General features: G+C 38.8%; 1 protein-coding gene across 1 annotated transcript; it reads left to right on the plus strand.

The window, feature by feature from the left end:
- The first annotated feature begins 1,524 nt into the window (after window positions 1-1,524).
- Window positions 1,525-15,138, plus strand: ZNF577 (zinc finger protein 577). The gene is made up of 6 exons (XM_069457738.1): window positions 1,525-1,585; window positions 2,878-2,969; window positions 7,591-7,788; window positions 9,560-9,686; window positions 10,754-10,846; window positions 13,772-15,138. The coding sequence occupies exons 3-6, from the start codon at window positions 7,774-7,776 to the stop codon at window positions 14,935-14,937; spliced, it is 1,401 nt and encodes a 466-aa protein (XP_069313839.1). The 5' UTR covers window positions 1,525-1,585; window positions 2,878-2,969; window positions 7,591-7,773; the 3' UTR covers window positions 14,938-15,138.
- The last annotated feature ends 983 nt before the right edge of the window (window positions 15,139-16,121 follow it).

Here is a 16,121-nt window from a genome sequence, read left to right on the forward strand (position 1 = left end):
GTGACCAACCTCACATGGCCTTCCTGCATGACCTGCCCTGCCTCTTCTTTCTAGGGATCTGTGAATATGAACTTCTTCCTTAATGACAGACTTTTCTGTGTTTGTATGTCTTACCCATATCTCATTCAAAGAAATCCTGGGTACGTTTTAAAACAATGGTTTATACTTCCACCAGAAGTATGCAAAAATGAACATTTCCTTACAATTGTGGCAACCCTGGGGTAATCCGACAGTATTCATCAACATGGCATTTAATTAGGTTAATATTTTGCATTCTTCGATTTCTCCTAAGTTGGACCTGTTATTGATTGGGTGATTGTGAGTTGGTTTTGAGATAAGTGTAGGAGTTAATACATGAAGGATGTTAAAGTGACTTACCCTTTTTGGCCTTTGTTGTCACATTGTTAGTGGGAATCACAATACACTTGCTGTAAAGAGGAAATCAAATCAGTAACTTCATGTGAAATCTCCAGAAGAATATAAATCTACATGAAGGCTCTCTTTGTGTTTCTAGCTTTTGTATCCCCAGCATGCAGAACAGTGTTTGACACACAGTAGGCACTCATTGGATAAATGAGTGAATGAATGATCAATCCCTTTAAAGGCTCTCTGAATCTGGTTGTATAATTACAGGGAGCAGGTTTGGTGCTAGAATTCATCGGTTTATTTAATCAGTGGGGCCTCGATACTGAATAGAATCACGTTCCCTTCTCAGAGCTTTTGATTTCAGGTATTTCCCACCTTCGTGGATGTAAACGCTTGTTCTGCCTTTGGCTTCTCCAGGGTGGAAGAGAGAGCCACGCTTTTCCATTCGCCCTGCCCTGTCCACTCCTGATTAACAGTGTTCGCCATTCTCCTCCACACTCATGATAACAAAAGCTTTAACACGCCATCGTTTAACCCACTCTGTGACTGACTCCTTCCTTGGAGGAGTCTCTAAATCTTAAGCAGTCCTCAAATGCAGCTTTCTCCATAAACCCCCTCTCCAGCCAGAAGCATTCTTAAACAGCCCCTCCGATTGTTGCTCGAAGTCCCTTCCCCTTGAAATTCCTCAAAGACTGGGGCGCCCACTTGGCTTCTATCTATGCTGCTTATAATCAAATCACCTAAAAGTCCGCGATCATCTCTATCCAGCAGGCACAGAGATCAGGGCAGGCTTGAGTCTTTGAGAAGCTAAGCAGTTTGTATAGCGCCCTTGGCGAATGCCGCAAAGTCGAGGTCCAGTGGTTCAGCTGGCCTGGAAATAGGGTGAAGTGGGTCGTTTTCAATTGCTCTGCCTGGTCATAACCTTCCCAGGTAAGGCAGAAAAAAGGAGACTTCGCCTGCCGTACGGCGTAAAGTTGGGAAATGGCTGCTCCCAGCAAATATCGTTGGTCCGGGCGCAGACATATTGCTTCATAAAGGGCCCTAGTAACGCCGGATTCCAGCTCTCTGGAAAGAAGTTTTCTGGCCCTCGCCGGCCGCCGTTCCCAAAGCTTCCCAGAATCCTGTCTGCGGCATGAATGAGTCGAGGGGCGGCGGGCACAGAAGCAAGTGTTAAGAAACGAAGGTTCTGTGACTCATCTCTACCAAAGTCATCTGTCAGGTCTGTGTTGGGTTTTGGGAACATTTCCGGGCCTGGGAGAGCGCGTTGGTTTTTTTCTGTTGCTCGCTAGCGCGTAGGGGTCTACGTTGCGGGAAGCGAGTGGGCGTCCTCGCCGGGGGGTTTCGTTTTGCAGATTCGTGTTGGGGGTTCCCTGTGGACCGGGAGCTCGTGGGCTCCGCGTTGGGACGAGCACTTGGGAGGGCTTTGTTGCAGAGTAGCGTTGGGGAGAGCGAGTCGTGCCGGTGTTGAGGGCGGCTCCGGACAGTTCCGTGTTCAATGTTGATCACTTGTTTACTTTTAAAAACGGGGTTTCTGGTCTTCTTGCTTCTATGTTTCCTGTATATTCTAGTAAAAATTTGCTTTCAGGTTTATTCTGACCCAAGTAATGACATCCCATCATCCTGAATACTCTTCTAGAAAATAACTTTTGTTAAAATTTTGTATATTCCATGTTTAGTGTTGGAATCAGGTGTGTAGGTATTGGTATAAATTTATACATATTGTTTATTGCCCGTTTTAATATCTGACTTATAATTTTATACATATTTAACCTCACATCCTATCAACTAACTACGTACTCGTATTTCCATATTACAAACTCTTTGAAAGTTTTTTTGTTTTGTTTTGAGGCCCGGTCTTGCTTTGTCGCCTGGGGTAGGATGCAGTGGCATCATCGCTCACTGAAACCACAAACTCCTGGGCTCAAGTGGTCCTCCTGCCTCAGCCTCCCGATTGGTCACCATGCCTGGCTAATTTTTTTTCTATTTTTAGTAGAGATGGGGGAGGGGGTCTGGCTCTTGCTCCAGCTCATCTCCAACTCCTGACCTCAAGCAGTACTCCCACCTCATCCTCCCAAAGTGCTAGGATTACCCGTGTGAGCCACCGCACCCAGCCTTTTTTTTTTTATTATTATTATTCTTTAAAAATTGCTTCAGTAATGTTCCATCAAGTGGGTGCTTTAATTTGGGTAGAAGTGATGTAGATCTAGGCACAACACTTTCAGGAGCATGTGATAGATTTACATTAAACCAATTATTTTTTTTTTTTAACTGGCTTTAGTGTTTTTCCTTATGTATCTTGGGCATTTCTGGTTATTCTTATTTCTACATAATTTATACTTTTGTTGCGATTGTAAATGGTGTCTTTTTGCATAAGACCCCCCACTTCCTCTTTTTTTCGTGTTTTCTAATTTTATGTAATGGACAAGAGCAAAAGTTTGAAAATACATATTTAGTCACTTCATCTCATGTTATTACATATAGCATATGAATTGACTCCTTTCTGTTTTCTAGTTGAGCGTTTTTGTCAACTGCAAATAATTTTAGCCTGGTGGCAAGTGTATGGACTGTGGTATAAGAAGAGCCAGCTTCTGCCTTTGACTTGGGTAGGTTAATCTCTGAGTCAGTTTTCTCATTTGTGAAAAAAAGCTGTCATAATTCATACTTTATGGAGTTAAGATTAAGTGAGCAAATGTTCTTAAAGTACATACAAAGTATAGTAGCTGGTACATCATATGGTCTCAATAAATGGTCACTGATTTATCAAGTTTTTATTTCTCTTTCTCAAAGGCTTTTTAACTTTAAAATTATTTTAATTTATAATTTTTCTCTCTTTAAAATTTTCTTTGATTTATTTTTGTTAGATTTCTCAGTATCTAATATTCCTGGAAAAAAAAAAAGACGTACTTTTCCATAATGATTTGTTCTTTTAATTTGGGGCTGGATTTTATTTGTTAATATTTTATTTAATATTTTTGCATCTAGAAATGAAAAGATGTCTTGGATGTGCTTCAAAATAATCCATTGGTGGAGAGCGAGTTAATAGTGGAGTAGATAAAACAAAATTAGGTGTGCATTGATAATTGTTGAAGTTATATGATGGATATGTGGAATTTGAGTTTACTGGTGTTTTTCTTTTGCTTGAAATTTTTGATACTACATAATGAAAATTTTTTTGCTTCTACGTTTATAAATGCAATTGGTCTGTTTTCTTAAAAAGTTTTTTTTTTTTTTAAGTATAACACAGGGTTAAAAAAATAGAATATTATAGCATCTCAGAAGTCCTCATCGCTTCCCTCTTCTCCAGAAGTAATTATCCTAAAAACATCATACTAGATTTGTCTGGTTGTATACTTTATATAAATGAAATCATAAGGTACATGTTCTTTTGTGGCTATCTTTTGCTCAGTATTTCATTGTGTATTTTACCTAAGTTGTTGCATATAGCAGTCTTCATTTCTTTTCATTGCTGCATAGTATTCCATTGATGATTATACCCCAATTTATTTATCCATTCCACTATCAATAGACATTTCAGTTGTTACTGGCTTGTGACTATTTTGAGAACTGCTGATATGAACATTTTTGTACATGTCTTTTTGGTGCCTAAAAGGTTCCATTGAGTATATACTTAGTAGAATTCCTGAGGTATAGCAACAAGGAAAAACAACAAATGCCAAGTCATAGTGGGAGATGCTTAACATACCTTTCTCTTAGTAACTGAGAGGACAGGCAGACAAAAAAAGCTAAAAGGCTGTAGATTGACAGGTGTCAGCAAACTTTCTGTAAAGGACCAGATAGGTAATAGATATTTTAGTTTCTGAAAGTGGGATGGTCTCTGCAGCTGCTAAGTTTTGCTATTGTAGAGCGAAAGTAGCTTCAGAGAATACATAAACAAATGGATGTGATTGTGTTTTGGTAAAACATTATTTACAAAAACAGGTTGCCAGCCTACCATAGCGGCAAATCCTGAAAGATTAGAATGACATCATTAACTTGACCAATCTAAAAACACTCCACCCAACAATTTTCCTCAAAAGCATGAAGGATATTTATACAAAGTCACTGTATGGTGGCCCAAAAAGCAAGTCTCAATAAATATTTATCTATGTATCTATCATACCTACTACCTAATCATGTCTAAATAAATTTCAAAAGATTAAAATTATACAGAATATTTTCTTTAACTACAGTGGAATTAACCTATAAATCAATACCAAATGATTTGCATTTATGTCATGCACTTCTGAATAATCTATGAGTCCAAAAAAAAAAATCACAGTGGAAATATTTTGAATTGCATTTTATAATAATCCTACATATTAAACCTTTGTTGAAATCAGCCTAAGCAGCCAGTGGAGGGAATTTACAGCCTTAAATGTATGTATGAGAAAAGAAGGAAGGATGAGAATCAATGAATAAACATCTATCTCTATAATTTTCTTTTTTTCCATTCTATTGATTAGTTTGGAAATACTGGCTTTATATAATTGGTGGAGAAACCTTTCCTCTTTTTTCTATAATCTGTGAGTGTTTATATAATATTGGAATCACTGTACTGTAAAGATTAGATAGAAATCAAATCCTGAAGACTGTTCTTTTTAACGGAAATTGAGAGTAGCTAGAATAGTATAATATGTGCCCATCCCCCAGCATCAGCAATTATCAACTCATGGCCAGTCATATTCATCTGTGCCTCCTCCACTTATATTTTTCTCTGGAGAATTTCATAGCAAAGCCAAGGCATCATGTCTTTAAACTTGTAAATCTTTCAATATGAATCTGTAACTGATAGTCATTTAAAAAAACTTATAACCAATGGGCAATTTTCAAATGTATCCAAGTTAATATTAATAGTAATTCCTTTACTTCATTGAATAACTAGTCCATATTCAGGTTTTCTCTGATCATCTCAAAATAGTCTTCTGATATTGGATCGTATGAATCATGATCCAAGTGATGTGCGTGCATTTTATTTGCTTGGTATATAGCTCTTAGGTCTCCTGTGCTCAAGTGATCCTCCTGCCTCTGCCTCCCAAAGTTGCTGGGATTACAGGTGTGAGCCATCACACCTGGCCTATTATGGGTATCTTTTTATTTCAGTTAAGTACATATTAACATTTTAAGTAATTACATAATATTCTATTAGATGGATTAAAATTATTCATTCAATGAATCCTTTATCAGTGGACCTAGGCAGTGCCTGTAGGTATATTTTTGTTTTGTAATTACCTTGGGATGCACGGTCAGACCAATGATGAATGAAAATGGTGATTGTCTGCACCCTTTCCGTACTTCGTAGGAATGTTTCCAGTGTGTCACTGGCTCTCATATACAGTGTTGGATTTGGTATTGTTTTGTTTCTTTGTTCAGATCTTTTTCCTTTTTTCTTCTCTTTTGGAAAAAAATACTAAGATCCCAACTGCAAGTCCCAACTCCATTCCTCCTTCCTTCCCACTAATGTGAAATTTTATATTATACTCATTTTTGGACTTGTAAGTATATCTGCATCCACAAATAATATATAATGTTTGTGTCTTTAAAAGTTTATACAAATGACGTTATACTTTATCCTTTTACAAGAGATACATAGGAGTGTGTGTGTGTGTGTGTGTGCATATGTGTGTCTTTTATTCAGTCTAAGGAAGTAGGCACTCCATTCCTGGCCTCTTATGGATTTGTAACAAAAGTAATATCAAATTGTATGAAATGTTTTTCCAGTATCTATTTAGATGGTCGCGTGGCTTTTCTCCTGTAATCTATTAGTTTTTTTATTGGATATTGTTGGCTGCCAACTTGACATCCATGCCCCCTTTGTTAAGAAAATTCCCATTTTATTTAGGCAGTCATCTATCTGGGAATTTAACCTCAACTTCAGTTCAGTAGGAAATTCGGATTAGTTTTACCAACCAGGGTGTTTACATAGCCATTCCCAGTTTCACTGACATGTTTCAGGCATGAGCATTTGGAGCAACTCTGATCTATGAGGTGTGAGGGAAAGTCTGCCATGAACTTCTGGGAAATAGTTGGATCGTGGATTCTCCAACCTTAGAGATCTCAGCTCCAACCCATTCATACCTAGCTGCCTCTTCTGTCTCTCAAACGTCCACATGGAGTTCTACATTTGAGTTGTATACCACTCTTTTTGGACTGGCACTGCAGGGAGATGAGATTGAAGGGCTGAGTATGGGACAAGCAGTCTCAGGATTGGAGATGGGGGTGGTATGCGCGTTCAATAGTGTGTTTAGCAGCGGGTCACAAAATGGGTTGGAGATGAGCGCTCTGGGTGGAAGATGCAGGAGAGCTAGAGGGTCTTTGGGAATGACTTGCCGGGGTGAAAGCAAAATTCAAGTTGATCTCACCATCCTGGTGTCTTTAGAGTTGTGAGTTGTTAGTATGACTCCAGAGCGTGGCTCCTGGGGATGCTGGCCTCTGATCTGCTGCTTCTGGGGCAAGAATGGGGCTGCCTTTGCATTTCTGCCTGTGTGGAAGCGGCTGGTGGAGCATGCACAGTGACCACAGGGGCTCTGTTTTTCAGCCCTGACTATGTGGCCACCGCACAGTGTGAGGCACCGGGAAGTAAAGTTCTGAAAGTAAGTGGGAAAGAGAACAAATTTGCATTGTGAGGCTGTTACAACAGGGAAATGTCACAATGAAGAGAGCTGGCTGGGGATTCAAATTCCCACATTGCTAATTAGGAAGGATGTTAACCTGCGACACACACTTCACCTTATTAAACCTCAGCTTACTTGTGTTTAAAATGGAAATAAAATAGTATTGAGGATTAAATAAGACACAAAATATGATTTGTTTAGTACCTTGGTCTTTGAACTGGAGTAATTACTCTAGTGCAGTAAACAAAAAATTTAGGAGCATATGGGTACAGGTGATTTTGAGTTGATTTCCAGAGCTACTAATTCTATACGTTGTCTTTCCTAAAATTGATCCGTGTGAGAACCTGGCAGTGGACAATACCATGAGGTGGTTTTTGTTTACCATCTTTTCTTTCTCATCCATTCCATTTCAGCTTTACCAAAAAAAGACATTCCTCTTGTCCATTTCATATCTTCATATGGAGTGCCATCCCATGATGTTAAAGCTTCCAGGGTGTTAAGGAGACAGATAAAATATTGGGACTTTACATTAGTGTGAATCCAAATGGCAATCAGAGAGTTATGGTCCCAGGTCCATGTCCTATTGTAATTGAATTTGGTCTTGAATCCACAGGTTCTAGTCTGCAGGAACAAGACATCTTCAGTAATAGCAAAAGGAGGTTCCAGGCTAGGGAGATCATCATTTCTGGTAGTAGGCTGACCTCAGATACCTGACCACAACTGCCGGCAGGTCCGGAATAGGCAGAAGACGGAGCACACCCTGGAGCTGCCAGCCCTTTCTTAAGAACAGAAGAAAATGGCAAAGGCCCAGGTGAGATTTGTTTTACCTGTTTTATCCTTTGTTTCCCAATCGATCTGTAGAAGCTTGTGAAAGACAGTCTGGCTAAATGAGACAGTATATGTTAATAAAAATCAGGATCTGTCAGAAGATAAGTTTAAGTTATCATCTTAAAATATGGGCAAATTAAGAAGTGAGATATGTAGATCATGGGGTTTGTGCAAAGTTCTTAATGTTGGAACATTGACTGTGTAAGACCCTGCGGGTTGCCTCAGCTTTGAACAGTGTCGCCTTTTTTGGTAGCTGTAATAACAAGAAAAGTATCAAAAGTGTCATGATTCGCATTGTCTCTGAGGAGAAGGCAAGGCAGTTCTTCAGGGGAAGTAAATGCTTTATTGCTCTTAGATCCTAAGAAATTTCTTCAGAGAGGTTTTGTGCTAAACAGTGTCCTTATTATCAGCCTTATAATAAAGGTATAGGATGTTCCCTTTGGTTTTTTCTTATTGTGTTCCTTGGAGTCAGCTAAGCGGGTAATGCCAAAGCAGAGCTGGATTGGACGGAATTCTTCAAAAACAGCATGCGTTGGCCAGGTGTGGTGGCTCACGCCTGTAATGCCAACACTTTGGAGAGGCCAGGAGTTTGAAACCAGCCTAGACAGCAGTGAGACCCCATCTCTGAAAAAAATATAAAAAATTAGCTGGATGTGGTGGTGTATACCTGTAGTCCCAGCTACTTGGGAGGCTGAGGCAAGAGGATCACTTGAGCCCAGGAATTTGAGGTTGCAGTGAGCTGTGATTGTGCCACTGCGCTCTAGCCTGGGTGACAGAGTGAGACCGTGTACCCTTTCTCTAAAAGAAAAAAAAAAAGTGTGCTGACTTTACCCTGGAATAAAGCCTAGATCATCCAATAGAATGAATGGGCTGCTTGACCTCGAGTGGTTCTCCATGAAGAATTCTCTCAGTCAAATTTTTGGTATTGATTTGATAGGAGTCAGCTAAAAGTTCCTCCTTGGTAACAGCTGGGAGTACAGATACTAACAGTGCTTCTTTCTTACCTTCTTAACCCCAGGTCCACAAAATGAAGTCAGTACCAGTTATTCTTGTTTTGGTCTCAGATGATTACATGGCTTTGCATGCAAGAGATTCAAACAAACAGAAATATTTGTACCAAAAGACAATATCCCCTTTCACCCTTTTCCTGTCCAGACTCCAGCCCAAAGAGTAACATATGTTAATAGTTTGGGTCTCCATCTAGTCCTTTTTTATCATTGACATATGGTAGAATATATCTATGTTTATGTACATTTCTGTATATATACATATGTGTACCTACCCATATATAACTATAAATTGTTAAAATTTTTTCCATATCTTGGATTATATACATATAATTTGAGGGCTTGAGTTTTTCATTTAAGAGAATGCCTTGAAGATCATTGGTATCTGTATGGATACATTTACCTTGTTGATTTTAACAGATGTATGGTATATTACAGATGGAGGTATGTGCCATAGTTTAATCCTGTCTGCTTTTGATAGACATTTAGGTTGTTGATAGTTTTCTAATATTATAAACAAAGAAATAATAAACAGTCTTATTGCATGTTGTTTCGTATGTATGCAAATATTGCTTTAGTGCTGTATTAGGGTAGGAAGAATTTGTGGAATTCCAGGGTCCTATGGTACGTGAAATAGTCACAGTGTGCATAACTTATTATGGAGAAAGTGATCAGAACTTGTCCCTGTTCTTTTCCACATCATCTGTTGATACACACCTCAGATTGCATTGAAATGTGTTGTTATAGGGATCGTTATCATTCGAGGATGTAGCTGTGGACTTCAGCAGGGAGGAGTGGCAGTTTTTGGACCCATCTCAAAAGGTCCTATACAAGGAAGTAATGTTGGAGAACTACAGCAACCTGGTATCTGTAGGTAAGGACAGCATCATAGTTACCTTTTCTTTTTCACTGGGTGAAGTCCATAGGGTCCCTTAAATATTTAATGGTTTGGAGTAAAGCATTGTATGTTACAGACTTTTTAATTGTGGTAAAATACATATAACATAAAATTTACCATTTTAACCATTTTTAAGTATGCAATTTGGTGGGATTTAATACATTCACAATGTTATGCAACCACCACTATCATATATTTTCATAACTCTTTTCATCTTATAAAACTGAAATTCTGTACCCATGAAACAATAACTACCCATTCCTCCCACCTTCCCCGAGCCCCTAGCAACCATATTTCTACTGTCCATATCTGTGATTTTAACTACTCTAAGTACCTCATATAAATATAATCATGTAGTATTTGTCTTTTGTGACTGGCTTATTTCACTTAGCATAATGTCTTCATCCATGAGGTAGCATGTGTCAGAAATTCCTTCCTTTTTAAGGCTGTATAATATTCTTTTGTATGATGTACCACATTTTGCTTGTCCATTCATCTGTCAATGGATACTTAATTGGGTTGCTTCCACGTTTTAGCTCTTGTGAATAATGCTGCTGTGAACATGGGTGTACAAATCTCGAAAGACCCTGCTTTCCATTCTTTTGAATATATACTCAGAAGTGGAACCGCTAGATCATATGGTAATTCTATTGTTAATTTTTTTAGAAACAGTTTTTCACAGTGGCAGTACCATTTTACATTCCCAGCAGGAGTACAGAGGGCTCCAGTGTCTCCACAACCTTGCCAACACTTGTTATTTTCTGTTTTGTTTTGTTTTGTTTTGTTTTGTTTTTTATTTAAATTTTTTTCTTTTGTTTCATTTTGGTTTTTTTGATTGTAGCCATCCTAAGGGGTGTGAGGTGTGTCACAGAGTTTTATTTTCCTCCTTGGCCTATAGTATATGTGCTCTTTTCCTGAGTAAAAGGTTTTTATTCTGTCAAAGTCTAAGTAATATTGTCACTGAAATATGACTCTCTCCAGTCTTCATAGATCCTGCAAGCATACATACTTGGTGCAGGTGTTCAGTGGTTTCCTGTTTGTAGGGTATCAAGGTACCAAACCAGATTCACTCTTCAAGTTGGAAGAAGGAAAACCCCCATGGACAGTAGAAGCAGCCCATAGTCAACCCTGTCCAGGTAAGTGAGTGAAAACTAAGAAAATGGGGGGATGGCACGAAAATCCCAGTTGTTCAGTGAAGCGTTGATGCTTTTGAAATGCTGTTTAGGGAACTTTTCTAACTGGTGACCCAAAATCCTAATCAAAACCTTTCTGTATCTTTGTTCATTCCCAGTGGGGCTGTTCTTTATCTGCTGTCAAAGGATAATGTCCTTTTTTTCTCTGTTCTGGATCTGATTACAGCCCATCTCCTTTAGGACCTTGATTTTTTTACCTGGTTCTGTTTTTCCCAGCCTGCTCATGGCTTGTCGAACTTCGTGTTCTCCACCTTTCTTGCTTTGAAATTCCCCTCACTACCCGTGCAGGTTGCTTTGTGTGTAGCACTGCTCTCTCCTTGGTCATATCCCTGCCCCTTTCTGTTTTCCTTCCTGACAATCACCTCACCTTAGTTCATGTGAAAGCCCCCTAACCTGGTCTCTCAGGCCAGCTCTTATCTACCTATTCACCCCCTGCTCTCCTACCTTTTCAGCTTCTGTTTTTTTTATCCTTTGTTTGATTCTCCTATCAAAAATTTAATTCATTCTCAGAGCCCTGGCTCTGTGTCCTATGCTGGAGGCTCCCAAATTGACATCTTTGCTACTAATGTCTGATCTGCGCTCTCATCCCCTGTATGTTGCCAGCTTCCAGAACAGCTGCCCAGAGATTTCCTACTTTCTGTATGTGAAGACAGACTTCTCTCTCCCAGATATTTCCACCATCATAGAGCATATTCATATATACTAAAGATTGAAACTTTGTCTTCTGACAATCTCAAGTTGACATCTCCCTTTCGGTAGTCTCACCTGCCTTCTAATTCTATATTTTGCCTGCACCCAGGACAGTAATCCTGTGAAATCTTTCTAGAAGGTGTGGAACTGGTAATGTGCAAGGCCATGTGGGAACTGTCAAAAGATTAACTTGAAATTGGCCACATGGAGCCAGGGACAAAGACCAACTACATATTTATCATTATATCACAATATCTCAGCATCTGCATAGAAAGTTGGAGTATTGCCTATAGTATTACTCTAAAATGATGTTTTGGGAAAGCTCAGTTTTTGGTGTGGGGTTGGAATGAGAAGGGAAAGATTTAGTAACAAGGTGTTTATTGAATATTTGACCTCAGTAATCTTGGAATGAGATGCTGCAGGTCTTCACTCTGATTTTCCAGTTCCAGACCTTTGTTGCTGAAACCCATGTTGCTTATTTACTTGATTAGCATAGACAGGGTTTCATGTCTCTGGATGTTTTTTTCCATATTCTCTGTGCATATCCCTCTTCTGGGACTCTTAAGACTTGGGAGTGCTTGAAGCTCTTTCTCCATCCATTCTTTCTAAATGATCTCATCTAGTCCCATGCAGTTCCAAGTATTTAAATAATGTTAGTATACTCATGACTTAAATTTGCTGTCTTCAGTTTAGAACTTTCTCCACACTCAGACCTGAGTACTTGATATTCTGTTTTGAAAATGTATTATTCATTTCAAACCTGACGAGCTTTTAAATGGAGTACTTGATTCCCCCCAGATGCCAGACTTACGCCTCTAATCTTCCTCATTTCATTAAATGGCACCAGCACCTATATAGTTGCTAAAGCCACACAGTGAGGAGCTCTCCTTGATTCTTCCCTTTTCTACCTCCACCCTTCATTCTAACAGTGAGTCTTACCTTTTTCTTCTCCATACATGTCTTTTCCTTTTCCATTTGATGTCCTTTGTTTTTTCACATTTCTCCATCTCCATTGTAATTATTCATGCTCAAGCCATGTGAACTCTACCATAGCCTCCTGTCTTTTCTCTCCTATAATTTTATCTGCAATTCATCCTCCACAGAAGCAGCATGTGACTTTTTGGAACTATCACTTCACAACATGTTGTTTTCTTGCTAAAAAATGTTAGATGGCTTACTCCCATTTTTCTTGGCATAAATTCCAATTTTTAACAAAGTCTTCCTATAAAATTTCTATGTTCTCAATTCTGCCAGCCTTGCCCAACTTAGGTATTTCTATCTCACTCAAGCTCAGGAGATTCCATGTATACCAGCTTCTCTTGCATTTCTTGATCATGCCGAAGTTTTTTCTTTCTTTGGGTTTTTGCACTGGCTGTTCCCTTTTCTTGGAATGTTCTTCATTTTGTTCTTTGCATAACATCGCTCATCCTTACCCAATGATGTCAGCTCAACTTTACTTTCCTTGTGGATGCCTGCTTATCTAAGATTGACCCACCACTATTCTGTCACCTCTGTTATACTGTTTTTCACATTCTGTAATTTTCTTACTTCTTTACCTACCTGTCAATTCTCTTTTTACTAGAATGACAGCTTCGTGGAGACAGAGAATATATTATCAGTCACTTTACTGTCCCAAATACGAGCCCATTCAGTGTTCGTTAGACGAATGGATCCATCCCCTCCATCTATTTGTGATCTATTCCAGTCACAATGTGTTTCTGTTTCTACCTCTGTCCCCATTTTGCAAAGTCCTTTTTGGAAAGCAGCCCAAGTTATGTTTATTCATTTTAGACAACCCATCATTGTTTCTGAAGTATCTGTTTTTCCTTTTGCTCTTTTATGGTGCTGTTTTTTTTTTTTGTTTTTTTTTTCACAGAGCATGGGGTACATTCCTTAGACTAGAATCTCATAAAAGCCAGCCAAAATCATGGCATTTTTGTACTTCCTTCTGGGTTCCCCCCAAATTATCATAGATGTTATTATTTTTCTTAGAGGAAATATGGGAGATTGACCATATGCAGTGGCACCCAGAAAACCAAAATGAGCTTAAAAGTTTAGAAAGATGTCAGCAAAGTTATGCCCTTGGAAATAATTTTGATTTCTGCAAAAGTATTGTTCCTTCAACACAAAGACACAATAAGTTTGGCTCACATTGTAAAAGTTTGATATCTCATTTAGGTCTTGTTATCCAGAATAGAAGACATGCAGGAAAGGATTCTGATGAATTTGGTGGATATGGGAAGTCATGTCTCCATATCAAGCATGATAAAATTCTTACTGGAATTAAATACCACAAATGTGTGAAATCCAGTAGCACTAAATCACAGCTCAGTGACCATCAAAAATCTTATACAGAAGAGAAACTACATGAATGCTGTGGGTGTGGGAAAGGCTTCTCCAAGAAAGCACAGCTCATTCGACATCAGAGAACTGAAAGAGGAGAAAAACCTCATAGATGCAATGAATGTGGGAAAACATTCATGAGGAAGATTCAGCTCACTGAACATCAGAGAACTCACACAGGAGAGAAACCCCATGAATGTAATGAATGTGGAAAAGCCTTCTCCAGAAAGTCACAGCTCATGGTACATCAAAGAACTCACACAGGAGAGAAACCCTATGGATGTAATGAATGTGGAAAAGCCTTCAGCCGGAAGTGCCGGCTCAGTAGACACTGGCAATCTCATACTGGAGAGAAACTCTATGGATGCAGTGTGTGTGGGAAGGCCTTTTCTCAGAAGGCCTACCTCATTGCACACCAGAGACTTCACACAGGAGAGAAGCCTTATGAATGCAGTGAATGTGGAAGCACCTTCTATTTTAAGTCAGACCTGACGAAACATCAGAGAATTCATACAGGAGAGAAACCTTATGAATGTAGTCAATGTGAAAAAGCATTTAGAAGCAAATCAAAGCTCATTCAACATCAGCGAACTCATACTGGAGAGAGACCATATTCATGCAGTGAATGTGGCAAGGCCTTTGCCCACATGTCAGTCCTCATTAAACATAAGAAAACTCATACAAAAGAGAAAGCTGTACATTCACTGAAGGTGGAGACACCTTCATCAGGGAGTCATACCTCTTTATATATGAGTGAGCTCACTCAAGAACAAAACCCTATGAACCCAATACCTGCAGGAACACCTTCCTCAGGAACCCAGCCCTTATTAAACATCAGTGAGTTCTTAGGAGCTGGAAATGTAGTGATTGTGGAACAATCTTTTCCAAGAAGTCAAGCCTTATTAGTTAATCAGGAATTTGAACAGGGACTAAGCCTTGTAAATGAAGTGAATGTGACACCTTCGGTCACACATGTCTTATATGTTACAGATATTGTATAAGAAAAAAATTGTCTTTTACTAGAAAAGCGGTAAAGTCTTTAGCAAGAATCCTCTAACCTTTATATGTCAGCATATATTATATGCTCATTTAGGGCAGAAACTCTATGGATGCAGTGGTTGTGGAGGACATTTCTGTGAGCAGTTAGACTTATTAAGCATCAGTGAAATCATACTGGGTAGAAATGCAGGTATTATGGGGAAGCCTTTGCCTGGAGATAAATCTTAATTGGTATCAAAGAATTCTTACAGAAATATATAAGAAAGATTGTGATGGTATTTCCAGTCCTAAATTGTACCACATCATGTGTCAGAGAAATAGAGAAAGACAACTGTAGACAGTGTCTTTGGATATGGAAAACATTTTTAGTAAAATATAAAATTTATAGAAAAGAGAAACCCCTGAAAGCGAGAAATGATGGAAATTCACCAGATTCATTCATGTATCACAATTTTATACCTTGGGAGTCTTGGAAAGACTTCCCTAATAAATGAAATCTTGAACACTAGGAATTGTATTATGTAATGAAAACCTATGACTATAATGAATCTGGAAGTATAACTGTGTTAGTTTTTTATGGCTGCTGCACCAAACTACCAAAACTTTGGTGGCTTAAAAGAACACAAAGTTATTATCTTACAGTTCTGGAGATCTCAAGTCCAAAATACATCTTCCTGGGCTAAATCAAGCTGTTGGCAAGGTTGCATTTCTTTTCGGAGGCTCTAGGGGAGAATCTGTTTTTTGCCCTTCCAGCTTCTAGAAGCTGCCCAAATTCTGTGGTTTGTGGCCTCCTTCCATTGTCTAAGCCAGCAGTGGCCATTCAGCTTTTTCATCACTCTTAACACTGGTTCTTTTGCCTCCCTCTTCCATGTTTAAGACCCTAGTGATTATATTGGGACCACTGGATAAACCAGGATGATCTCCCTATCTTTAAGTCATCTGATTAGAAACCTTAACTCCATCTGCTACCTTAATTCATCTTTGCTGCATAATTTAACACATTTCTAGGTTCTGGATATTAGGACATGGACATCTTCGGGACACCATTATCTTGCCTACCACAACGATGTTAGATATCAGAAAATTCATACCATGATAAATTCCCACCTAGCCATTAAGTAAATTTGGAAAAGTATATTCCTAGGGAAGTAATTAACTATAATTATAATCCAAGTACATTAATATT

This window comes from Eulemur rufifrons, chromosome 24, assembly GCF_041146395.1.
Source record: "Eulemur rufifrons isolate Redbay chromosome 24, OSU_ERuf_1, whole genome shotgun sequence".
Lineage (NCBI taxonomy): Eukaryota > Metazoa > Chordata > Mammalia > Primates > Lemuridae > Eulemur > Eulemur rufifrons.